The 26,949-nt window shown below is 46.4% G+C and overlaps 1 protein-coding gene across 2 annotated transcripts in view; it reads right to left on the bottom strand.

Moving 5' to 3' along the window:
- The window catches only part of LOC119951662 (sodium- and chloride-dependent neutral and basic amino acid transporter B(0+)-like), a 97,347-nt gene that overhangs the window by 2,930 nt on the left and 67,468 nt on the right, over positions 1 to 26,949 (bottom strand). For both annotated transcript variants that reach the window (XM_038774852.1, XM_038774853.1), the window contains exons 6-11: positions 21,817 to 21,949; positions 19,905 to 20,045; positions 16,047 to 16,275; positions 9,418 to 9,543; positions 5,741 to 5,859; positions 1,876 to 1,975 (exon numbers count right to left, since the gene is read on the bottom strand). In XM_038774852.1, coding sequence (XP_038630780.1) covers positions 1,876 to 1,975; positions 5,741 to 5,859; positions 9,418 to 9,543; positions 16,047 to 16,275; positions 19,905 to 20,045; positions 21,817 to 21,949 — 848 coding nt within the window. The remainder of the gene's footprint in view (positions 1 to 1,875; positions 1,976 to 5,740; positions 5,860 to 9,417; positions 9,544 to 16,046; positions 16,276 to 19,904; positions 20,046 to 21,816; positions 21,950 to 26,949) is intronic.

Below are 26,949 nucleotides of genomic sequence, written 5' to 3'. Positions count from 1 at the left end.
TTGATTATTGTCATTACAGAGTTTGTTTCTTCTATAGAAAGCATAGAAGGTATAGAAGGCCTTCGCTTGGCATGGGTGCATGCGGGGTTCTTGGGCTTGACCTGGGGGATAAGGAACCATGTGAGGTGGGTAGGAGGGTATCTTGGCATGGGGGGGGAATGAAGAGAACAGTTTGAATTTATCTTTTAAAAAGTCGTACATGCAAACTATGGTTCACGATTCCTCCGAGGAGCCGTGAAACATGAATCTTTAAAACATGCCCCGAGTCCGTGATAAATGTGACAGACTAGGACATACCGAGCCCCAAGATGGAGCCAGCTAAACCAGGAGCGCAGAGTGCAGGATTTTAATCCAAAGCAACATTCACACTTCAAAGGCACTCCTGAAGATCAGACAACACAGGAATGTGGTCGGGGAGCCTGAAGTCAAACACATTCACCATTTCTAAAGGGTTCCCATCTCATCCGAGCATAGCGGGTCCAAACGTCGGCGCAAAATGTGCTTCCGCCCGTGATCGGCCCCAGAACGCAATTTCATGCTGACTGGCCAATTAATGGACAGCCAGTAGGAAATGTGCATTGGGAAAATAAGGTGCTGCTTGGGATAGGGGAAGGAGATGGGCACCGGGAAAAGGGTGCGCGCTGGGGTTTCCAACGTGCTTCTTCAGGGGACAGCCGCTGCAGTGTTGTCTGAGGGAAATGCAGACCTGTGTAAAATAAGCATCGATGGAAAAACTTTGCAAACAGTGGGTAGGATTCTTCGAAAACCGGCGGGGCGGGCAACTCCGGCATGAAGGAGTGGCGTGAACCACCCCAGCGTGTGCTGGCGTCATCCTAGCGCATGCGCAGGGGGGTACATCTCCACATAGGCCATCACGGACTATTACAGCGGCCGACGCACAGGAATAGAGTTCCCCCACGGCACAGGTCCACCCGCGGATCGGTGGACTCCGATCGCGGGCCAGGCCACCATGGGGCACCCCACTGGGCCAGATCCCCCCACGACCCCCCCCCTGAGGATCCCAGAGGCCGCCCGCCGAACCGGGTCCCGCTGGTAAGTACCTACCTTAATTTACGCCGACGGGACCGACATAAAACGGGTGCCGCTCGACACATCGCGGGCCCGAAATTTTGGGTGGCCCAGGGGCCCATTGCGTCTCGCCGGTCCTTGCCATTCTCCGAGGTGGGCAGCGTAATTCACGTCGGGGGGGGGGGGGGGGATTTTTTGGGGGCGCCGGAGAATTTGGCGGCCGGCATGGGAGGGGTTCACGCCGACCCCCGGCAATTCTCCGACCCGCCGGGGGGTCGAAGATGCCGCCCAGTGTCTCTGCAGCTCAATCAGACTCAAACCTACGTCGCCAGACACATTTGTTCATTTTATTCCAGCCCTGACCTTTCAGCCCACCCTGTGTCAAGGTTGCAGCTTAAATATGAAGGCTAATCAGCTCACCAGTCAACCAGAAAGGCAGAGGGGCCACGTAAACTTCTAGTCAATTGGCCCTTTAATAGGCTAAACTGACTGCTTGATTGGCTGCGGGCGTGCTTTTGACTCCCTCATGTGCCTATTGACCAAAATACTGAGTGGGTGGTGATGACGTCGGGATGTGCACCCACCGTCTTGTCTCGAAACTTCATCTCGTACTTCCGGGTCAGGTGCTTACATGCACTTTGGATGTAAATTCAGGCCCTGCTTATCTTATGGTGAAGAATAACATCATCCCTACGATTAGCAAGAAAATGGCTGTTTCAAAATTGGCCTCAACAACAACCAACTGTAACCCATCAAAAACAAGAGGGGTTTGCAGGTAAAGGATGCAGAAGGCACCGCCTGTCTCATATGGATCTTTGGAAACAAATGAATAAAAATTCCACGAACCGTAGATCCAGCTTAAGCTGATGAGTTCAAGAACAGCAGCTATAAGAATGCCCCATCCAGCACAGAAATGATCAATTAAACTGATCCAGTAAATTCCAGCCTGAAAATAAATGACATGTTTGAAAATGTGCTGCTTGAGGAAGCTATAAAATAAGCATTGCCTGAAACACTTAAATCATCCACTTTGGCTCAAAGTTAAATGAACAAGTTCTGCACTGTCACATTTCTATGTCAATAGACTACCATGAGTACAGCAGGAATAAAAACACTCGCTAATCAGATATTCCCGTGTAGTTCATGTTTGAGGTCTTTGCACAGCCAGTCATTCTGACATATCCCGTCCTTAAAACTGACCCAGATGAATTAAATTGTCTCATTATCATTGTCACGTGCGTAAACATGGCAGACAATTTAGAGGGCACAACATTGGAGAGAGTGCAGAAGAGGTTCACTCAAATGGTGCCAGGGATGAGAAACTTCAGTTATAAGGAGAGAACAAAGAACAAAGAAAAGTACAGCACAGGAACAGGCCCTTCAGCCCTCCAAGCCTCTGCCGACCATGCTGGCCATCTGAACTAAAATCTTCTGCACTTCCGGGGTCCGTATCCCACTATTCCTATCCTATTCATGTATTTGTCACGATGCCCCTTAAATGTCACTATTGTCCCTGCTTCCACCACCTCCTCCGACAGCGAGTTCCAGGTACCCACTACCCGCTGTGTAAAAAACTAGCCTCGTACATCTAGATAATTAGAGAGGTTGGGACTTGCAGAGGAATAGGCTAAGAGGAGATTTGATAGAGATGTTCAAAATCATGAGGGGGCTGGAGTAGATAGAGAGAAACTGTACCTGCTTGTAAAAGAGTCAAGAACCAGAGGGCACAGATTTTGAGTTATTTGCTAAAGAAGCAAATGTGATGTGAGAAAATACATTTTCATACAGCGAGTGGTTTGGGTCTGGAATGCACTGCCTAGGAATGTGGTGGAGGCAGGTTCAATGGAGGCATTCGATGATTATTTTAATAGAAATAACGTGCAGGGGTACTGGGGAAACGGCACTAAGTCATGATGCCTGTTTGGAGAGCTGGTACAGACACGATGGGCCAAATGGCCTCCTTATGTACCACGACAATTCTGTTATTTTGTGGACACAATTACAGATGAGGAAAGCCGTTAAGGGTTTGCTGACATCCCAACAAAACAAAATCCAATTGTTTCTCTATTGTTTTAAAGGTTTTTTAGTCCTCATATTTGATGTGGAATTTAATTCTGCATGTAGATTATGCTCTGTGTGGTGAGGTATTCCATCACATTTTTTGTCCAAAACCTGGATTTATAAGGTACAATTTTCTGAGCAAATGAGACTGTTATCGACTGAGTTAAACTGGTGCTGAGAAAAATTGGGCCAATTACCACCCCATCAGTCAGGTGATGGAAGGTGCCATCAACAGAGTAATAACCTACTCATCGGTGCTCAATGTCGGTTCTACTCAGATCTCATTATAGTCTTGTCCTGAGTAAGTGCCAAAAACGGAATTCCTTCATGAGATTAGAGTGAGTTCCCGCACTATGAAGGCAACATTTGACCAAATGTGATAATAAGGAGCCCAGGAACATGAATACCAATGGCAACAAAGTGGAAACTCTCCACGTGCTGGAATCATACCCAGCACAAAGACAGATGGCTGTGGGTAGTCAATCACCTGAACCCCGTGTTATTGCTACAGGAGCTCCTCAGATTGGTCAGTGTTTTAGGGTCAACCATTTTCAGCTACTTCATCAGTGACCTTCCCTACATCATAATGTCAGAAGCAGGGATGCTCGCTGAGCAGTTCACAATGTTCAGTACCATTCAAAGCTCCTCAGATAATGAAGTCGTCGATGGTTAAATGCAACAAGACATGGACAATATTCTGGCTTGGGCTGGTAAATGGCAAATAGCAATCGCCCACACAAGTACCAGCTAATCAACATCTCCAATATCCCTCCTTGATGTTACCATCGGCAAATTTCCCACCATTTACATCCTGAGGATGCCCCCATCAACCGGAAAGTTAACCGGATCAGCCACATAAAATACGGCGGCTGCAATACCAGATCAGAGGCTGTGTATTCTGCGATGAGTGACTCACCTCCTGACACCCCAAAGTCTTTTCACCATCAAAAGGCACCCATTAGGACTGTGGTGGAATAATCTCCACTTATCTGAAAGAATGCACCTCCACCAATGCCCAAACAGCTTAACACCATCCAGAACAAAGCAACTGATTTGATTAGCACCGCATCCACCACCTTAAACATTTACTCCCTTCACTATTGACCAGTGTTGATCACCTACAAGATGCACGACAACAATGTGTCAAGGTTTCTTCAACAGGACCTCCCAAACCAGCCATCTCGTCTACCAAGAAGGATGAGGGCAATAGGTGCACGGGGCACCACCAGCAGCAGGTTCCCCCTCCACCAATCAAGCCATTCGTTCGATTCTGGAAAGGTTCCAGCAGATTGTAAAAACTGCAAATGTGATGCCGTTATTCGAGAAAGGAGACAGACAGAAAGCAGGAAATGATAGACCAATTAACCTAACATCTGTCATTTGGTAAATCCTTTGAAAGAAATTCATAGCAGATTGTTCAGAAAACTGAAATACAATCAAACCAACAAAACAAACATGGCTTCATTAAAGGCAAATTATGGTGCAACTTTGGACCCGCTTCAGGAGGCTTGCAGGTACAGCAAGTACTTAGGGGGCAAATGGGATGTTGGCCTTTATTGCAAGGGGAATGGAATATAAAAGTAGGGAACATAGAACATACAGTGCAGAATGAGGCCATTCAGCCCATCGAGTCTGCACCGACCCATTAAGCCCTCACTTCCACCCTATCCCCGTAGCCCAACAACCCCTCCTAATCTTTTTTCTTTTGGTCACTAAGGGCAATTTACCATGGCCAATCCACCTAACCTGCACGTCTTTGGACTGTGGGAGGAAACCGGAACACCCGGAGGAAACCCACGTAGAGACGGGGAGAAGGTGCAGACTCCGCACAGGCAGTGACCCAGCGGGGAATTGAACCTGGGACCCTGGCGCTGTGAAGCCACAGTGCTATCCACTTGTGCTACCGTGCTGCCCTAAAGTCCTGCAAAACTGTACCAAACATTGGTGAGATCTGGCAGAGTGTACACTTCTGGTGACCAATTAGAGAGATACATTGAGGCAGTTAAGAGAAGATTCACTTGGTTAATTCCAAGGGATGAGGAAACATTGAGCAGGTTGGGTCCATACGCATTGGAGTTTTGGAAAATAAGAAGTGACCTGATTGAAACATATAAGATTCTGAGATGTTTTGGGGATAGATGCTGTGAGGATGCTTTCCATCGAACCATAGAATTCTTACAGTGCAGAAGGAGGTCATTTGAGTCTGCACCGATCCATTGAAGGAGTGCCCTAGGTCCACTCTCCCGCACTCTCCCTGTAACCCGATAACACCATCTAACCTGCACATCTTTGGATTCTAAATGGCAATTTTAGCATGGACAATTCACCTAAGCTGCACTTATTTGGACTGTGGGAGGAAACCCACATAGATGCGAGGAGAAAGTGCAGACTCCACACACAGTCACCCAATTGAACCCGGGTCCTTGACGCTGAGAGGCAGCAGTGCTAACCATTGTGCCACTGTGAGTTTCACCTCTCTAACCAGATTTTTACATCGCAATGTTAGTCAATCCGAAACATCACTATACAAAATTACACAGATGGGTCAAAAAAGGACCAACGCACAAGGTTCTGTTTTATTACTGTTACATTCATAACTTTATCGCAAGAACTATGTGGAAACATTGCAAAGTATTAGAAGACGACATACCTGTGTCACACATACAAGACTGAGGAAATAAAACAACAAGCAAACTCCACTTGTCAGGTAAAGGCGTTTTGATCGCAGCAATTTAGGGAACTGGTCCAGCAGTGTTGTTATAATTGCTTCTGATTAAATTAAAAGTCAAATGAGATCAGTAATTAATTGATCATTTACACAGTCCAGAGAAACCCACTGCCGAAAAGGCCACAAGCCTTGCAGACAGAGGAGCAGGTAGAACAGCTTCCCCTGTCTGAAACATTGCAGAGACATGAATTAGGCTATTAGCTCTTAACAAGGTTATCAAGCAGAATGTCCCACTTGTCTTAAGGTGTGTTTGCACCAGTGACAGGAATCTAATTATCTGTCCCTGATGGAGCACATTGGTAACTTTCTTGTGCTGTGTCTTGAAGGCATTTGCAGGGTGCTCCACAGAGGAGAGAAGACCATGAGTGACAGTATCCTAAGTACAGGACATTACAGCCTTCTCTACAGGACACCCAGTGTCAATGAGACCACTGGATAATTTGATTACCTTGACGGTTTTTACTGGGGGCTGGAATAAGGAGGATGAGGAGGGTAATGGGAGAGTCAAACTTACTTCCATCACCAGCGAAAGTTTCAAGGAAAGGCAATGTTCCAAGCATTGATGCACACTTTCCCACAGCAGTAACTGGGAGACTAAGCATGTCCCCCTTCTCTTTTGGACAGTTAGTAGGTTCATCCGTGACCTCTGTGCAGAGGAAGCTGAACGTGTGGCATCCATCTTGGAATGGGGTATTGAGATGGAATGAACAATATCATCCGGAGGAAATGGAGCAGAGCTCTCATGTTTACTATGTTTGCTGTCCTGGATCGAAGCATGAACATTTCGGACAATTTTAAATTCTTTACATTTGCTGAATAAAGTTTCAATCAAATGAGGACTCATCACTAAAACCACATTGAGCAAAATACTTTCAGACTTTCACCAAGGAGAGAAGATTGAGGAGACCTAATGGAAGTTTTCAAAATTATAACAGGCAAAACGTGGATGATTATTTCCAATGGTCATTAAAAGGTTAATGTGGGGATGTTGATGGGGAATTAGCAATAAAAGATGAATAAAAGTGGCCACCGGAAAGAGACTGGGGGTCAGTTCAAAGGAAATTGGATCAGTTTTTGAAAAGCATGAACGTGAAAGGATTCATGGAATATGTATGGAAATGGGATTAGATTAGTTAAGGACAAATTAAAGAGACACACTGCCATAGCTGTAATGGGCTAAACAGCCACCCTCTCTCTCTGTTAGAATTATTCCAACAAATAAAAGTTATGCTCCAATTGCCAAGTGTCAAGGTGCCTAAAGTCAACACTGAAAGAGTTGGATGGAAAATTGTGTCCTGACATGTTTCCAGGGAAAGATCAGCAAAAAATGTCAGGGAGAATTAAAAAAATATATAAATTTAGAGTACCCAATAATTCTTTTCCAATTAAGGGGCAATTTAGCGTGGCCAATCCATCTAGCCTGCAGATCTTTGGGATGTGGGGGAGAAACTCACACAAACACAACAAGAATGTGCAAACTCCACACGGACAGTGACCCAGAGCCGGGATCAAACCTGGGACCTCGGCGCCGTGAGGCAATACGGCTAACCCACTGAGCCACCGTGCTGTCCCCATCAGGGAGAAAAATTAATGAAACAAGGAGTGTTGTGGATGAGGTTTGCTTTGATTTGGTCAAAGTGGCCTTCACAAAGCTTCAGTGTCATCAAAAAGGGGTTTGCAGATTTACCATCTGGTTAAAAATCCCATCATTTTTAAAGGATTCGAAGGAATGGGACAGAAAGTCTCAATATTGCACTGAGCTGCACCAAGGTGCGTGTCTGAGGTGGGCAGCTACAGATCTATTGAAATCAGTTTTGGCCCTCAAAATGGCTCAGTCTCCTCCACTCCGAGCAAGGGTGGGCACAGGCACTCTCCACTGGTTGGCCATTTGAAAGGGATGATCTGATCTGATATGAGAGAACCTGTCAATGGATATCGTGGTGCTGGCAGATCAAGAATCAATACATGAGAATTGTCCAGCAATAGGTGAGTAGATTTCAATTGTGGTGCGCTGTAAGTGGGTGATAGCGGATCACTATCTGCCTTCCATATCATCCAAGTCAGGCAGGATGCATAACTAGTGGATGACCTGCTATTGGCCACTTCAGGCTCACATTAAAGATTAAGTTCATTTCAGAATCTTCATTGCTGAGATCTGGTTATGAGAAATGGTTGCGATTACATTAGTGGGTCTTGAACCTATAATCTTAAACCCCAATGGCAAGAGTACTCCCACAGAGTTTCAGCTGGCACAGCCATTTCCAGATGGTGCAATCACATACCATCAGGCGGTGGTGGTGCAATGGTATTGTCACAGAAAGGGCTAGGGACCCAGGGTAACGCTCTGGGGAAGCGGGTTCAAATCCCACCATGGCAGGTGGTGAATTTTGAATTGAATAACAATATGGAATTAAATCTGAAACCATTGTCAAGAAAACATATCTGGTTCACTAATGTCCTTCAGGGAAGGAGACCTGCCGTCCTCACCTGGTCTGACCTATAGGTAGCTCCAGACGCACAATAATGTGCTCTGATAGGGCCCAGCATGCCACACAGGTCAAAGGTGATTAGGGGCGGGCATTAAATGCTGGCCCAACCAGCAGCACTCACACCTCATGAACTAATTTTTAAAAATACACCCGGCTTTTAGATTAATGCAGTTCTTAACCCATTTTAAATAGATTGATGTTCCATTGAGACAGTGAAAGGGAAATCACCACACAGAAACATTACTCATTTATGTACTTATAATGACAAATAGCATTTCTCATCCGGGGCTTGGGCACAAAAATCATTTAAGTGCAGCAGTGAAGGAGTGCTGCACTGCCAGAGGTTCCATCCTTCAGATGAGATGTTAACAAGCGAGGCCACATATCTGCCTGCTCAGATGTATATATGTGATCCATTGAGACTATTTTGAAGAAAAGCAGGGGAGTTATCCCCAGTGCCTTGGCCAAAATGTATCCCTCAATCAACATGCAAAAAAAGCAGATGATCTGGGCATTGTCAAATCGCTGTGTGCTGGAGTTTTCTGCATACCATCATGTTTTCATACTTTGCAACAATGTTTAAAGTTCAAAAGCATTTAATTGGCTGTTACGTGCTTTGAGGCGCGCGATGGCCATGAAAAGTGCTATAGAAATGCAAGTCTTTTTTTCTTCGTCTTCGGCAATGACTGAGAAATCTGTTGACATTGCAGGCTTTTTACAGGCATGAAATGGATGCAGAAGAATCCAATATGGGGAGTGTTGTGAATTGGTGCATTTCAGGACAGAAGTAAACCACCCTATATCTTAGTAAGGGCCTGTGTCTGAATAGGCAAATCCCCTTTGTAAATGCAGGCAGAGTTGTTGAGCCGATTTCAGGACCCATTTACAGTGATAGTGGCAGCAAGGAAATGTGCCATTTTGCAGCAATCAGTATTCTTAGCTGGACCCATTGCCTAGGGCCCTGGACCGTTAAGATATGAGCAGCACTGGGCTCATCTGCAGACTCAGGGACAGCCCAAAGTCTGGGCTGCAATACCCCCCCCCCCCCCCCCCCCCCCCCACCTTTTAAAAATAAAAGTGGAAAGCGATTGATTAAAGTAATATCCTTACCTACAGCTACAAATTGACTGCCGAGTCCCAGAGTGATCAGCATAAAGAAAAACAAAATGGCCCATAAAGGTGACCACGGCAACTGTGCAATAGCCTCTGGATAGGCAATAAAGGCCAAACCGAAACCTGAATACAAGTCAGATAGTGCAATTAATTTTACTTAAAAGAGGAGTACTGTAAACACCTTTTAAAAAAATAAATTTAGAGTACCTAATTAATTTTTTCCAATTAAGGGGCAATTTAGCGTGGCCAATCCACCTAGCCTGCACATCTTTTGGGTTTTTTCATAGAATTTACAGTGCAGAAGGAGGCCATTCGGCCCATTGAGTCTGCACCGGCTCTTGGAAAGAGCACCCTACCCAAGGTCAACACCTCCACCCTATCCAACAACCCAGTAACCCCACCCAACACTAAGGGCAATTTTGGACACTAAGGGCAAATTATCATGGCCAATCCACCTGACCTGCACATCTTTGGACTGTGGGAGGAAACCGGAGCACCCGGAGGAAACCCACGCACACACGGGGAGGATGTGCAGACTCCGCACAGACAGTGACCCAAGCCGGAATCGAACCTGGGACCCTGGAGCTGTGAAGCCATTGTGCTATCCACAATGCCACCGTGCTGCCGTGTTGTGGGGACGAACCCCATGCAAACACAGGGAGAATGTGCAAACTCCAGACGGACAGTGACCCAGAGCCGGGATCGAACCTGGGACCTCGGCGCCATGAGGCAGCAGGGCTAACCCATTGTGCCACCGTGCTGCTCTACTGTAAACATCTTAACTTAATTTAGAATTTTGATCGCTGAAGTTTTACTTAGTACTTGTGCACTTGGCCTGAGATTTTGTGGCTTAATCAGAAACATTCAGCCCTTTGATATTGCAGTCCGTTTCATCATTCCCATGCTGAGAAACAAATTCAACCTGTTCCAGGTTTTGCTCCTTTTTTTCCATGTGTCTTCACTGACGTCTTTTCATCTACATCCTCTTCTTCTTATTCCTCTCTCTGCTCTTCCTCTCTGCTTCCCATGTTGTTCAACCTTCTACTCCTGATCTCAAATGCCTTCCTCATCATGTTCCTCGCATCTCCTCAGTCCCTTTCGTAATTGCTCATTTTAGGTCCACACATAGAATTTGCAGAAGGAGGCCATTTGGCCCATTGAGTCTTCACCGACCCTTGGAAAGACCACCACTTAAGCCCACATTTCCACCCTATCCCCTTAACCCAGTAACCCCTCCTAGCCTTTGTGGACACTAAGGGCAATTTAGCACGGCCAATGCACCGAACCTGTACATCATTGGACTGTGGGAGGAAACAGGAGCACCCGGAGGAAACCCACTCAGGCACGGGGACAACATGCAGACTCTGCACAGACAGTGACCCAAGTCGGTAATCGAACCTGGGACCCTGGACTGTGAAGCCACAGTGCTAATCACTGCGCTACCGTGCCGCCCACACCTTCTCCTTCTCTTCAAACGTTCCACATTTTTTTCTCTACCACCCCACCTCCCTTCCATCTTTGATTTCTTCATTCTTCCATCTCCTTTCCACCTGCCATCTCTCTCCGACTCCTCGCCTCCCTAATACAATTCAATGGATCCAGAATTTTCCAACAGAACTTCTTTGGTAATCACTCGCTGACGCATGTGATTGTCCACCTGTGTTACTGATCATGGGTCCTTGTATGGCTGATGATCCCGATCCTGGAGCTGCAAATTTGATGACGCACTTGGCAGGTGTTTTCAAGAGTTGGGATCGACCCTTGGACTCTAGATCACTGGTGTTCCTTTCTCAGGTTCCTTTTCCGGGTCTCCTCTTGCCGACGGGTGTCCTTGAAGAATTGTGTCCCTTCAATCAGGAGATATCTTCAAATAGGTCTCTTTTGAGCAAGTGTCCATGAGACCATAAGACCATAAGACATAGGAGCAGAATTAGGGCACTTGGCCCATCGAGTTTGCTCTGCCATTCAATCATGGCTGATATTTTTCTCATCCCCATTCTCCTGCCTTCTCCCCATAACCCCTGATCCCCTTATTAATCAAGAACCTATCTATCTCTGTCTCAAAGACACTCAGTGAATTGGCCTCCACAGCCTTCTGCGGCAAAGAATTCCACAGATTCACCACCCTCTGACTGAATAAATTCCTCGTCACCTCTGTTTTAGAGGATTGTCTTTTTAGTCTGAGATAGTGTCCTATGGTTCTAGTTTTTCCTACAAGTGGAAACATCCTCTCCTCATCCACTCTATCCAGGCCTCGCAGTATCTTATACGTTTCGATAAGATCCCCCCTCATCCTTCTAAACTCCAACGAGTACAGACCCAGAGTCCTCAAACGTTCCTCATACGACAAGTTCTTCATTCCAGGGATCATTCTTGTGAACCTCCTCTGCATCCTCTCCAAGGCCAGCACATCCTTCCTTAGATATGGGGCCCAAAACTGCTCACAATACTCGAAATGGAGTCTAACCAGAGCCTTATACAGCCTCAGAAGTACATCCCTGGTCTTGTATTTTAGCCCTCTTGACATAAATTCTAACATCGCATTTGCGTTCTGAACTGCCGACTGAACCTGCACATTAACCTTAAGAAAATTGTGAACAAGGACTCCCAAGTTCCTTTGTGCTTCTGCTTTCTGAAGCATTTCCCCATTTAGAAAATAATCTATGTCTAGATTCCTCCTTCCAAAGTGCATAACCTCACACTTTTCCACATTGTATTTAATTTGCCACTTCATTGCCCACTCTCCTGGCTTGTCCAAGTCCTTCTGCAGCCCCCTGCTTCCTCAATACTACCTGTCCCTCTACAGATCTTTGTATCATGTGCAAACTTAGCAACAGTGCCTTCAGTTCCTTCTTCCAGATCATTAATGTATATTGTAATAAGTTGTGGTCCCAGCACAGACCTGTGAGGCACACCGCGTCACCGGCTGCCATCCTGAAAAAGACCCCTTTATCCCCATTCTTTGCCTTCTGCCAGTCAGCCAATCATCTATCCATGCCACGATCTTACCCTTAACACCATGGACTTTTAACTTATTTAACAGTCTCCTATACTGCACCTTGTCAAAGGCCTGGAAATCTAAATAAATCACGTCCACTGGTTCTCCTTTGTCTAACTTGTTTGTTACCTCCTTAAAGATCTCTAACAGATTTGTCAGACACGACCTCCCTTTGACAAAGCCGTGCTGACTCTATCCTATTTTACCATGCACTTCCAAGTGCTTCGCGATCTCATCTTTAATAACAGACTCTAAAATCTTACCAATGAACGAAGTCAGGCTAACCAGCCTATAACCTCCCTTCTTAAACAGTGGTGTTACATTAGCCACCTTCCAGTCCTCTGGGACTCTTCCTGCCTCCAGTGATTCCTGAAAGATAATCATTAATGCCTCCACAATTTCGTCAGCTATCTCTTTCAGGACCCTGGGGTGTAGTTGATCCAGTCCAGGTGACTCATCCAACTTCAGACCTTTCAGTTTCCCTAGACCCTTCTCCTTAGTAATGGTCACTGCACTCACCTCTGCCTCCTGGTTCTCCTGGAGCTCTGGCATCCTACCGTGAAGACTAACACAAAGTAACTATTCAGTTCATCTGCCATTTCTTTGTTTCCTATTATTACTTCTCCAGCCACATTTTCTAGTGGTCCAATGTCTATTTTTGCCTCTCCCTTCCCTTTTATATATTGAAAAAATCTCTTCATATCTTCCTTTATATTACTAGCTAGCTTGCACTCATGCTCCATCTTCTCACCACTTATTGCTTTCTTAGTTGTCCTTTGCTCGCTTTTAAAGGCTTCCCAATCCTCCGGCTTCGCACTAATCCATGCCACTTTGTATGCTTTTTCCTTAGCCTTTATGCTGTCCTTGACATCCCTCGTCAGCCATGGATGCCTTGTCCTCCCCTTAGCATGTTTCATCCTCCTTGGGATGAATTTCTGTTGTGCCTCCCGAATAACCCCCAAAAACTCCTGCCATTGCTGTTTCACTGTCTTCCCTGCTAGGCTCCTTCTCCAATCAACTCTGGCCAGCTTCTCCCTCATGTCTTCTTAGTTACCCTTATTTAATTGTAATACTGTCACATCTGATTGCAGCTTCTCCCTCTCAAACTGCAGGGTAAATTCTATCATATTGTGGTCACTGCTCCCTCAGGGTTCCTTCACCTAAGTTCCCTGATCAAGTCTGCCTCACCAAATCCAGAATTGCCTGTTCCCTAGTAGGCTCTGTCACAAGCTTCTCCAAAAAACCATCTCTTAGACATTCCACAAATTCCATTTCTTGGGATCCACTACCAACCTGATTTTCCCAGTCCACCAGCATATTGAAGTCCCCCATTGATTATCGTAATATTGCCTTTTTTACATGCCTTTTCTATCTCCTGATTTATTTTCTGCCCCACACTCTGACTACTGCTAGGGGGACCTGTACATAACTCCCATCAGGGTCTTTTTACCTTTGCAATTCCTCAACTCTACCCACAGAGATTCTATGCCTTCTGATCCTATATCGCTCCTTGCTACCAATTTAACTTCATTCCTTACTTACAATGCAACCCCGCCCCCTTTTCCCATCTGCCTGTCCTTTCGATAGGACATATATCCTTGGATATTTAGATCCCAGCCCTGATCCCCTTGCAGCCACGTCTCTGTGATGCCCACAACACCATACTGGCCAATTTCAATGTGCACAAAAAGCTCATTTACCTTGTTCCATATACTTCGCACAACACCCTCAATCCTGTATTGGCCACCTCCCTTTTCACACTCTCCTCAGTCACTGTACCCTGTACTGTGGCACTTTATGATTTTTGACTATGGCTTCTCTGCCTTACACTTTCCCCCTTATTGCTTTTTGTTTCTGGCCCCGTTTTACTTCCCTCCGACCTCCTGCATTGGATCCTATCCCCTGCCACATTAAACCCTCCCCAACAGCTCTAGCAAACACCCTTCCCCCCCAGAACATTGGTTCCAGTCCGAGGTGCAGAACGTCCAATTTGTACTGATCCCACCTCCCCCAGAACCGGTTCCAATGCCCCAGGGATTTGAATCCATCCCTCTTGCACCATCTCTCGAGCCACGCATTCATCCTATCTATCCTATCCTGACTCTGACCAGCTCGTGGCACTGGTAGCAATCCTGAGATTACTACCATTGAGGTCCTACTTTTTAGTTTCACTCCTAACTCCCTCAATTTAGCTTGTAGGACCTTATCCCACTTTTCACCTATATTGTTGGTGCCTAGTGCACCACGACAGCTGGCTGTTCACCCTCCCTCCGGCCCCCCCAGAAGGTCCTGCAGCCGCTCCGAGACATCCTTGACCCTTGCATCAGGGAGGCAACACACCATCCTGGAGTCTCAATTGTGTCCGCAGAACCGCATGTCTATTCCCCTTATAATTGAGCGCCATATGACTATAGACCTGTCATTCTTCTTCCTGCCCTGCTGCACAGCAGAGCCAGCCATGGTGCCATGAACCTGGTTGCTGTTGCCTTCCCCTCGTGAGCCATCCCCCTCAGCAGTATCCAAAGCGGTATATCTGTTTTGCAGGGAGATGACCACAGGGGGCACCCGCACTGCCTTCCTACTCTTGCTCTGTCTTTGGGTCACCCATTTTCAATCTCCCTCAGTAACTTTCACCTGCGTGGTGACCAACTCGCTGAACGTGCTATCCACGACGTCCTCAGCATCACGGATGCTCCAAAGTGAGTCCATCCACAGCTCCAGAGCCGTCAAGCGGTCTAACAGGAGCTGCAACTGGACACATTTCTTGCACGTGAAGGAACCAGGGACAGTAGATGTATCCCTGAGCTCCCACATCACACACGAGGAGCATGCCACGGGTCTGGGATCTCCTGTCATGTCTTAATCCTCAGGTTAACTTATGCAACTACAATTCCAAACAAACGAAAGAATAAATAATAACTATACAAATGAAAAGACAGGGATACCAGGGATAAAAAGCACCTCCTCCCCATCCAACTTCGAAATCCCACCTCGCTTCAAATTCCCAAACTCACTGTTCGCTGTGCCTCACTCTGGCTGTGTCTTCTCTGGCTCACTGGGAGAATTCCCAGGCATTGTCATCTATGTTGTATTTGGACGTTTTTTCATAGAATCCATAAAATCCATACTGTGCAGAAAGAGGCCATTTGGCCCATCACGTCTGCACCAACCTTTTGAAAAAGCACCCTCCCCATGCCCAATCCCCCACTCTATCCCTGTAACACCACCTAGAGGCAATTTAGCATGGCCAGTCCACCTAACTTGCACATCTTTGGACTGTGGGAGGAAACCGGAGCACCCCGGGGGAAACCCACGCTGACACGGGGAGAACGTATAAACTCCATAAAGTCCTGAGGCTGGAATTGAACCTGGTTCTCTTGCAGTGTGATGCAGCAGTGCTACTCACTGTGCCATCGTGCCACCCCTTATGAAGTGCTTCCTTTGTCCCCCTCTGTTTCAGGGTGAAGACAATTTGCTCCCTAAACGCGAGGCTGGCCCAGAGGAGTTGGTTTTGGATGATTATGGCTTCAATGCTGAATAGATCATCTGAGATTGTAGAACCCAGACACTTCTGCCAAAAATTTGGGATTATTTTTACAGAAGGCAGTAAATTTAACTCTGCATTTACCTGACTGTGCAACCTCTGAAACGGGCTTGTCTTGTATGTGAGCCATGTGTCCCAGGATAGAGAAGATGACAAATCCGGCAAACACACTCGTAGCACAGTTAACAACACAGACGACGATGGCATCTATGTAACAGTTGTTGTGGAATTTGTTGTAGGATGACAGTGTGATTAAACTGCCCCAACCCACTGCAAGAGAATAGAAAATTTGCGTTGCAGCATCTTTCCAGACCTGGGGAATAGAATGGAGAATTCATCAGCATCGGGAGATTTCACTTGAACCCATTCAACAGATAAAACTACATTAACCATGAGGAACATGGAGTGGGTTAGTCCAACACATGAATAGCTAGCTGACTGAATGAAGTTCCCTCTGGTTAACAACATCTCCATTGAACAGTATTTTTTTCATGAATTTAGAGTACCCAATTTACTTCTTCCAATTAAGGGGCAATTTAGCATGGCCAATCCACCTAGCCTGCACATCTTTGGGTTGTGGGAGCGAAACCCACGCAAACACATCCTCCCCATGTGTGCGTGGGTTTCCTCCGGGTGCTCCAGTTTCCTCCCACAGTCCAAAGATGTGCAGGTTAGGTGGATTGGCCATGATAAATTGCCCTTAGTGTCCAAAATTGCCCTTAGTGTTGGGTGGGGTTACTGGGCTATGGGGATAAGGTGGAGGTGTTGATCTTGGGTAGGGTGCTCTTTCCAAGAGCCGGTGCAGACTCGATGGGCCGAATGGCCTCCTTCTGCACTGTAAATTCTATCATAAACACGGGGAGAATGTGCAAACCCTACACGGACCCAGAGTCGGGATCGAACCTGGGACCTCGGCGCCGTGAGGCAGCAGGGCTAGCCACTGCGCCACCGTGCTGCCCTACTAAACAGTATTCTAGCTCCCTGTCTACTCTTTTCCCACCAAATTCCTTCCAGGAGCTTTGATGCTTCCCACTGCCAGCCATATGTTTTCTAGTGAGTCATTTGATTTGCTATCTGCTGCATGTAAACTGAAACCCGGTAAACTCCCTGTTCTTTTTTAAATTGGCAACAGCAACAAAGGAAAGATTTGAATATTAGGCAAAGACCAACAAATCACACTCATGGATTTTTATCAACCACTCTGAATTAAGCAGTTCAAGAGGAGAAGGTGAAAGAGAAAGAGGTTTTAAGGTGCATACTAACTCCTTTCCATCTAATATTTAACAAGACCAGTGGAGTAAAGTATAACAAAAAAGTCTGGAGTGGAGTCCAAAGGTGAACTGATATCTAAACATTTTTGGAATTCCTGCAGACAAGTCAGTGCCAAACATAATACACCGATGCTTCGGCAGCCAAGGGCCTTGATGGGACACAGGTGATGGTGGGAGGGACCATTGTATCCCATTGGTTGTTCACCGCTCACCCCAAGCCCTGCAGCCCCAGACTAATAAAGTGCTGAGCCATCCAGGTCCATCTGCTTCAATGGGTGCTTGGAGTTTAGAGTCGCTGCTCAAAGAGACGATAGAATCATCGCATCAGGCAAAGAAGCGAAGCAAATAAAAGGAAGAAGATGAAGACTTGAGCAGAAACGAAGAGCTGAGAAGAGGGATAGGAGAAAACAGAGGATAACAAATCCTGAGGCTTTCTCACCCCACTGTTTCCCCCTGCGGAAAATATGACAGAGATGGCCATGCCAGAGTGGGGCTCCTCAGCCACATCAGGTGATCATTAAAACAGCGTTGACCATCCAGGCATAACTTACTATTTTACAAGATGAAAGGCAGCCACGACTAATAACATATCTAGCAAAGGAAGAAGCAGTATCAGATCTAGCCATGATAAATGAATCGGCAAATATAGGAAAAGTGAATGTGTAAGAAAGTATAAGGAGTCATGGTCACATCATGGGGGCGATTTTGAGCCTGTGTTAGCCTGTTAGTGAGAGCAGAACCGTGGGCACAAAGTCCAGAGATCATCGGAAAACACAATTCCCAACACGGTAACACAGTGGTTAGCATTGTGGCTTCACAGCGCCAGGGTCACAGGTTTGATTCCCGGCAGGGCCACTGTCTGTGCGGACTCTGCAGGTTTGCCCCGTGTGTGCGTGGGTTTCCTCCGGATGCTCCAGTTTCCTCCCACAGTCCAAAGACATGCAGGTTAGATGGTTTGGACATACTAAATTGCCCTTAGTGTCCAAAAAGGGGTTATTAGGTTACGAGGGTAGGGTGGAAGTGAGGGCTTAAAGCGGGTCGGTGCAGACTCGATGGGCCAAATGGTCTCCTTTTGCAGTGTATGTTCTATGCGGTGTGGCGACTAGGGGCTTTTCATAGTAATTTCATTGCAATGTAAGCCTACTTGTGACAATAAAGATTATTATTATTGAATTTATTATTATATTATATTATTATTATTAAGATCGTAATTTCAGATTTTCAATCCCATTCGCTGGGGGAGTAACACAAAAAACATGTTGGGATCCCGCGAAGCTCCTTTTAACAAATTAGGATGTCACTAACAAGCACTCACTCCAGGACATCCTCCCCCATTGAAAATTCAGAGGGTGCCGGTGTGATATCATGCCAGCGCCATTTACAACAGCTTTCCATAAATGTGAACCTGGCGTCCTCACCTCCGAGGGGGCTGGCGGATGGTGAGCTCTCAGTCAGCCATCATCCTGAAGGGTGTTCAATGCTCAGGGGGCACTGGACGAGCTGCAGGGGATACTGATAAGTTCAATGCGAGGCCAGAGCTGAGGTTCAGTCTCAATCTCCAGAGGAGGGGTTGCTAGCAGGCCTTACCTTCCCTTCATGTCAGGGCGCCTCTTGCTGTAAGAGGGTCTGAAAGCTGGCATGCAGGCATTGATTCATGTATGCTTCTTGCTGGGCCTAGGTCCAAATCGCCGCTGAAGGAGTGGCTTTCCACAGTGGGCACTGAAAGTGGGTGTATATAGAGGGTCAGCACTGGAGGCGACAGTGAGATACCTGGGGGTGGTTCCATGAGAGGTCAGACTGCAAGGGCAAAGTAGGGGACTCAGACATGGGTTGTATCCCTGCCTTATGAGTCATGAAGACCCTCTCACTTGGGGGGGGTGCAGGAGGATGACTGCAGTAAGAGTTGAACCCCACACTCAGGCAGCCATTTGAGGAGCCCGTTAAGCTGTATGGAATTTCAGATCCACTTGCCAGGTTAGTTTGATTCAGAAATTGATGTTGGGGTGGATGGCTGAGGCTGATTGAAGACTTGTCAACTCTGCAGTCCTTGTGACCTGGGAGAAATGGTGAAGAAGGATTTTTAAAAGGATGGTTCTTTTGAAAAAGTAAACAAGGATAATTCCACGTGCGTGACATTACTTTTTAAAATAAATTTAGAGTAGCCAATTACTTTTTGTTTCCTACTAAGGGACAATTTAGTGTGGCCAATCAACCTACCCTGCACATCTTTTTTGGGTTGTGGGGGGTGAGACCCAAGCAGACACGGGGAGAATGTGAAAACTCCATAGGACAGTGACCAGGGGCCGGGATCGAACCCAGGTCCTTGGTGCTGTGAGGCAGCAGTGCTAACCACTGCACCACCGTGCTGCCCCTCATGCATGACTTTAGACCATGACAATGGTCAGGCTATGCAGAGACAGGGATAGGCAACAGGGATTGTAAGATGACTACAAACATAAACCAGAAGAAGTTTCCAGATTGGACAGGCAATAAACATCTCTGAACAATTCCCAAGCTATGACTGGAATCTTGGCTCTCAGTGAACAACAATCCAAAAGCACTCAGGCCTTTAACTAGTTAATTTGAACACAAGAGATAAATAAACAGAAACCTGAAACAGTTTGACCAAAAATTACCCCTGGGATTCTCTGAATTGCTCAGGTGTGTTTACCTCAGCTTGAGTCAGTTTGGAGAAGTCCGACTGTCTTCCAATGTAGAATTCAATTCCTTTAGCGGCTCCCTCCAGGGTAAGACCTCGGATCAGGAGTATGATCAGAACCACATAAGGGAACGTCGCTGTGAAATAAACCACCTGACCATGGAGAGGAACTTGTTAGAGTTTCCTGTACAACATTTATAGCATTGAATCCAACTGAATGGTAAACTGACCAGATTGTGATCAAAGCAGAAAATCAGAAAACAATTGGAGTATTAATAGATATGTGGAAGGTATAATTAATACTGATCTACATGTAACTGCATTTAAATAGCACAGTATTTATATCTCATATTCAAGGGAGCAACATATTTAAATGGGAGGAGACAACAAAGATTGTGATGAACATATTTAACTCCTCACGGTTCCTTTCTTACCTTTCCCATTGTCCAGACAAATTTAATTTTACTCAAATAAACCCATGACCCTAATCTGCTAAATCACTGAGCCAGTCCTGTCCAGCCGTCGAGAGCAATGGTAAATTCACCCCAAATTCCTGAATCAGTGACTGCAACCCTTGGAATGAGGGGCACATTTTAGAGAGTTGGAGGAATTGCTGTTGTTCTTTCCCTCAGGAGAAAGATCTTCAGATCTCACCCAGGCCTGAAGTGCACATGAATTATGGATCTTCCAGTCCTCAAAGAGTCACTGTTAAAATCACCTCTGAGATAAATCACTTCATAAATGATTCAGAAATTCTAGTTTCAATGTTGCAGAAATCTGTACTTTGTCACTAGTTTTAACTCTATCATTTTGTCAAATTATTTTACCTTTCCTGAATATTTGATTCCTTTTGAAAACACTGCCCCAACTATCAGCCAAGCCAGAAGCAGGCAGGGGATTAAGTGCCAGACTAAACGTAAAGGCGCCACAGTCCCAGATAACCATAGGCTGTTTTCCCCTTTGATGGGAAGAGGTTTCTTTTTCTATAAATTTAGAGAACCCAATTATTTTTTTTTCCAATTTAGGGGCAATTTAGCGTGGCCAATCCACCTGACCTACACATCTTTGGGTTGTGGGGGTGAAACCCACGCAGACACGGGGATAATGTGCAAACTCTACATGGACAGTGACCCAGAGCCGGGATCCTTGAGGGGGAGATTTGACTGGTAGTGATTTCAGTTTTGTGTTCAGTTTTGGTCTCCTTACTTGAGAAAGGACGTACTGGCGCTGGAGGGTGTGCAGAGGAGATTCACTCGGTTAATCCCAGAGCTGAAGGAGTTGGATTATGAGGAGAGGTTGAGTAGACTGGGACTGTACTCATTGGAATTTAGAAGGATGAGGGGGGATCTTATAGAAACATTTAAAATTATGAAGGGAATAGATAGGATAGATGCAGGTTGTTTCCACTGGCGGGTGATAGCAGAACTAGGGGACATAGCCTCAAAATAAGGGGAAGTAGATTTAGGACTGAGTTTAGGAGGAACTTCTTCACCCAAAGGGTTGTGAATCTATGGAATTCCTTGCCCAGTGAAGCAGTTGAGGCTCCTTCATTACATGTTTTTAAGGTAAAGATAGATAGTTTTTTTGAAGAATAAAGGGATTAAGGGTTATGGTGTTTGGGCCGGAAAGTGGAGCTGAGTCCACAAAAGATCAGCCATGATCTAATTGAATGGCGGAGCAGGCTCGAGGGGCCAGATGGCCTACTCCTGCTCCTAGTTCTTATGTTCTTATGTTCTTATGTTCTTAACCTGAGGATCACCACACTTGCAAGGTTGAGAGAGCAGGCTTTCGCAAATAACCTCAGGCAGTACGGGGATTGAACCTCCGCTGTAGGGCTTGCTCTGGATCACGATCCAACCATCCAGCCAACTGAGTGAAACCAGCCCTATAGTTTCAACTCTTTCATTGTATCAAATTATTTTACCTTTCCTGAAGATTTGACTCCTTTTGATAATGCTGCCCCAACAATCAGCCAGGCCAGAAGCAGGCAGAGGGCTAAATACCAGACTATCTCCCCAGTCTCATCCACCGAACTGGAACGGCGTAAAACCACTTTACTGAATAAAATGACAACAGTAAATATGTTATTAGGGCAATTTACAATAATGCTCATTAAAATCTACCTAGTTTAGTAATATATTTTAGGGAAGGGAATCTGCCTTTACCCGATCTGACGTACATGTAACACACAGAAATAGGTTGATTCTTTACTGTACTCTGAAATGGGCTATCAAATTTCTCTGCAATATCGACTGTGACAAAAAGGCTGGGAAGAATGAGACTAAATGAACACTGCATAAGACTGGATATACCCAGCCAAGTCGACCCTCAACTCAAAGTTCTCCTCATTCATATCTGGTAACCTTTGCAAAATTGGGAGAGCTCTAAAAATACTGGGCGCAATTCTCCTGACTTACGAAAAATCGGAGAATAGCGGGCGGCGTAAATTTTTATGGACACGCTGGTCAGACGCCCTCCCGCTATTCTCCCCCCCCCCCCCCCCCCCCCCCCCACGCCCGCCTCCCGACACGAATCGCTGCCCGCCGTTTTTTTACGGCGAGCTGCGATTCTCTCCTGGCCGATGGGCCGATTTCCAAGGCCTTTATGGCCGTTTTTACAAGCGTAAAACACACCTGCTCTGACCGTTCATAAAAACGGCCGTAAAGTCCCGTTCTCGGGAACCATGGCACCGATTGCACGGCCGTACCGATCGCGGGCAGCGGGTACTTACCCCGCGCACTCTTTCTCCCTCCGCCGCCCCACTGGATCCATTCGCGGGGCGGCTGAGTGGCATACCGGCCCGCGCATGCATGGGTTTCACGCATATGCATGATGACGTCATCTGCGCATACGCGGGTTGGAGTCGTCCAATCCGCGCATGCGTGGCTGACGTCATCTGACGCATCAGCCGTCGCTAACTTTGGCTAGTGGGCTTAACGAAATTCGTTAAGCCCGCGATGCCAGAGTTCACGGCTGCGCGATGCTAGCCCCGACCGGGGAGATGAATCGGTTCCCGGTCGGGGGGGCGGAGGCTGGCGTCAAACGCGCCCGTTTTTGACGCCAGCTACCCGATTTTTCGTAACTCGGGAGAATCGCGCCCACTGTTCCGATACAAATGCCTCTTGCATTTGAGGCGGTCATCAATTCCCACAGGTACCAGGAGTCATGAACTGCAAACTTGCGGCAATCAAACACTCTCAAATCATCCAGGAGTATTTTCAATCAAAAGGATTTCCACTCTTTTAATGTTTAACTGGTATTCATTCACGAGATGATAACTGGCTAGGCCAACACTTAATACCCATGCCCTTGAGAATGTGATGGTGAGCTGCCTTCTTGAACCGTTCTAGTCCAGGTGGTGCAGGTTCAGCCAGTGCAGTTAGGGAGGAGGGTTCATGATTTTGATGCAGCGACAGTGAACAGACATTGATACATTTCCAAGTCAGGATGGTGAGTGACTTGGAGGGGAACTTCCAGGTGGCAGTTTTCCCATGTTTCTGCGGCCATTGTCCTTCTAGATGGTACTGGTCATGAACTTGTAAGGTGCTGTCAAAGGAACTGTGGTGAGTTCCTGCAGTGCATCTTGTAGATGGTACAAACTGCTGTGACTGTGCGTCGGTGGAGGAGAGAGTCAATGTTTGTGGATGGGGTGTTCATCAAGGAATCTGCTATGTCCTGGATGTTGTTGAGTATTGAGTGTTGTTGGAGCTGCACTCATCCAGGCAAATTTTGACACTTGACTTGTTGCTTGTCGATGATTGACAGGCTTTGGCGAGTCAGGAGGTGAGTTACTCACTGCAGGTTTCCTAACCTCTGGCCTGCTATGAGACCATCAGAAGGTTTTTATGGATGTGTCATGCAAGATATTCTGGAAGTTGCTTTCTTTGTGTACCAGTCACATTTGCTAACAGTGTTTGCCTCTCCAAGCAGAGCCAGTGGATGGCTCCTTGGAGACAAAGGCTACCCTCTGAGGATGTGGCCGATGACACCTGTCAGGAGCCTTGCCACTATTGCAAGGCAGAGGTATAGCTGGAGCCGCATGAGCACAGGAACAATCAGTAACCAAGTTCTTAGGTTGCTGAAGATTGGCTTCAGGTTCCTGGATAAATCTGGGCGGCCTTCAACGTGCAGGCACAAGAGTTACCAGAATAGTAGTGGTCTGTTTAGACATCATCACGCTGCAGATAGGACTGGAACTGCAGGAGGAGGAAGACGGCAGCTCCTCGACATCTTCAAAAGTGGAGGAATAGGATGAGGAAAAGCCTGATGGGCCAGCGTGCTTGCTGCCACTCACTTATTGCCAGAAATTGCTCACAACAGACTCATCCAGATGACATGCAGAGAACCTGAGTGTGTGAAGGTCTTGGCACAACAATGTTAAACCCACCACAACAAGCAGCCTATCTGAAAACACAAACCATTCTCCCAGTCAGGAACCTCTCCAGGAATCTCTCACAGCCTTTGCTTCCACCCTCGTCATAACATTGCTAATGGCAATCTGGAATATGGGAGACAGCAATGAAGGTAACGAGGCAATAGAAAGTTGAAATATAGTGAATGATTCATTCACATTTGCAATTCATTAATCCACTGAGGTGAATCACTCAAATGTATTCTCTTGTGCAACTAAAAAGACTCTTCTCTTCTTTTTCAGCTTACCTCGATGTGGTAAGAACTCCGTGGCTTCAGCCGGGTTAGAGGTAGGCTGCTCATTCCCCTATTGTCAACTGTTGTCTTGGTTTTTTGGGACTCTGAGCCCCTCACCAAAGACTGCCCTACACGCAACTGTGCAGGGAGCGGTTCTATCATCAGGGCTGATGGCATGGGGGCTCTGACTGAGGGTGAGAAATTACCAGCAGAGTCCTCACTTTCATGCTCCATTTTTCCATCTTCATTCTCTACTGTCATATTTGGTGGACTTGGGGCAGGTGAAGATACGAGCTGGGTTGTGGTCACAGAAAAAGTCATCGCCATAGCTGAGATGCTCCTAATCAAATTATTGGTGACAGTAAAATGACACTGCTAATGGTCAGGTGCAGTTTAACATTTAATTACAGCACCTGGAATCTCTCCCCTCTCTCCAACATAAATGAACACCCTGTGTCATGTGAGAGAACCTTTAAGAACTGGGTTTTTATTAAATAGCTGTAGTGGATATACCTTTAAGAAATGGGTGTTTATCGAATAGCTTCAGTGATGTCAGAGAGTGGGTGGAGCTGGGCTGCCTGTCTGCTTTTACTTTTGCTTTGGGCTGTTTGCTACAGGGTGTGTTTTAGTTTTGTTTTGCCGACTTGAAGCCAAATCCAGCAAGACAAGGTGTGATTCTGATTTCTTTCTGTATGAAAGTAATGTCTTCAGATCACTTGCAAATTTAACAGTGGTAACTATGCTCAATGGAGAATTTAAACCTGATCTCTGTGTTAAAAAGAGTCTTTTGTCTTGTGAATGTTGTAAGGAAAGATTAAGAGTTACTTATAGAGTACTGTATTCTTTGTGGGGATGATTGGTGTTGATCGTTGTTAAGATGTTTACTGTGGGTTTATAAAGGGTTAACTGGTTTCATAAATAAACATTCTTTTAATTTAAAAGTACTTTAACGCTCTGTTGTACCACATCTGTAAAGTAGGCCTGTGTGGGTCAGGTGAACTCCAGGATAAACTTTGGGGTTCTCTAAACCCTGGCTCATAACACCTGCCAATCTCCATGGGTTCTTCCTCTGCAGCAGGCAGAGAAACTCTCACTGGAGGGCCACTCCCAATTCTATGTCTCTCCCTGGATTCATGCACTCTCTTCTCCAGCAATGAGAGAAAGCAGGAAGTCCTGAGTGTGAGAAATAGAAGGGAGCATTGACAGCACTGTGGAGGGTTACTGTGAAGCATGGGTGAGAGAGGGCACAAACATGTGGGTGAGTGTAAACATTGGTTGTTCGGCTGGTGACTTGAGGAGGTTCTTTGAGAGAGAGGAATGCATGGAATGTTGTGGAGTAGAGTGCTGGAGAAATCAGAATGTAGGGGTGTCATCTGGGGGTTGGCACCTGAATACGGGATGCCTTTCACCTTTCTTACTGGCAATGAACCTCTTTATTTTATTTATTCATGTGATGTGAGCCATCCCTAATTAGCCTTGAACTGAGTGTTTTGCTGGGGAATTTCTGAGGATATTTAAGAGGCAACCACATTGCTGTAGATCTGGACTCAGATGTAGCAAGAAAGGGTAAAGACAGGAATGAACCAGATGGATTTTTTACGTCAATGGACAATGGCTTCATGGTCATCATTGGACTTTTGATTGCAGATATTTAATGAATTAAAATGTTATCATCTGCCTTGGTAGGGTCATTAGCAGGTCATTCCCCAGGGGCTCTGGATTACTAACTCAGTGACAATACAACTTCATCGTGGCCATCACGGGATGGCACAGTGGGACAGTGGTTAGCGCGGCTGCCTTACAGCACTAGGACCCGGGTTCTGTTCCAGCCTCGGGTGACTGTCTGCCTGAAGTCTGCACGTTCTCCCCGTATCTGCGTGGGTTTCCTCTGGCTGACCTGATTTCCTCCCACAGTCCAAAGGTATGCAGGTTGGATGAATTAGCCATGCTAAAATGGCCTTCAGTGTCCAAAGATGTGCAGGTTAGGTGGGGTTGCGGGGAAAGGGTGGGGGAGTGTGCCGAGGTGCGGTAGTCTTTCAGAGGGTCGATGCAGACTCAATGAGCTCAATGGCCTTCTCCTGCACTGTAGGGATTCTATGATCTCCCCTCTTCTGACGCTCAATCCAGAGTCAAGGCACCATACTCCCTCAGCTCACTTCCTCGACTACTTGCATCGGTACATGCTTTGCCTGAGAGGTGTTTGCCCTTTCCTGCCCTCTACAGCAAACAACATTTCTCTGCAGTCCCTCAGATCTCACAAACGGAACCCCCAGGCAAAGTCAATGATCTGGGGATGAGTATTACGGTGCGACACAGGGAGCAGCCTTTTCATGACTCCCTTCCTTTGTAATGGTGGGTAAAACTTCAAAAAGTCCTGCTGGGTTCCATTTAAAAGGAAAATGATTCATTT

The sequence above is a fragment of the Scyliorhinus canicula genome, chromosome 17 (assembly GCF_902713615.1).
Source record: "Scyliorhinus canicula chromosome 17, sScyCan1.1, whole genome shotgun sequence".
Taxonomy (NCBI): domain Eukaryota; kingdom Metazoa; phylum Chordata; class Chondrichthyes; order Carcharhiniformes; family Scyliorhinidae; genus Scyliorhinus; species Scyliorhinus canicula.
The sequence above is the reverse complement of the archived record's forward strand: the minus strand, read 5'-3'. Positions and strand labels throughout refer to the sequence as shown.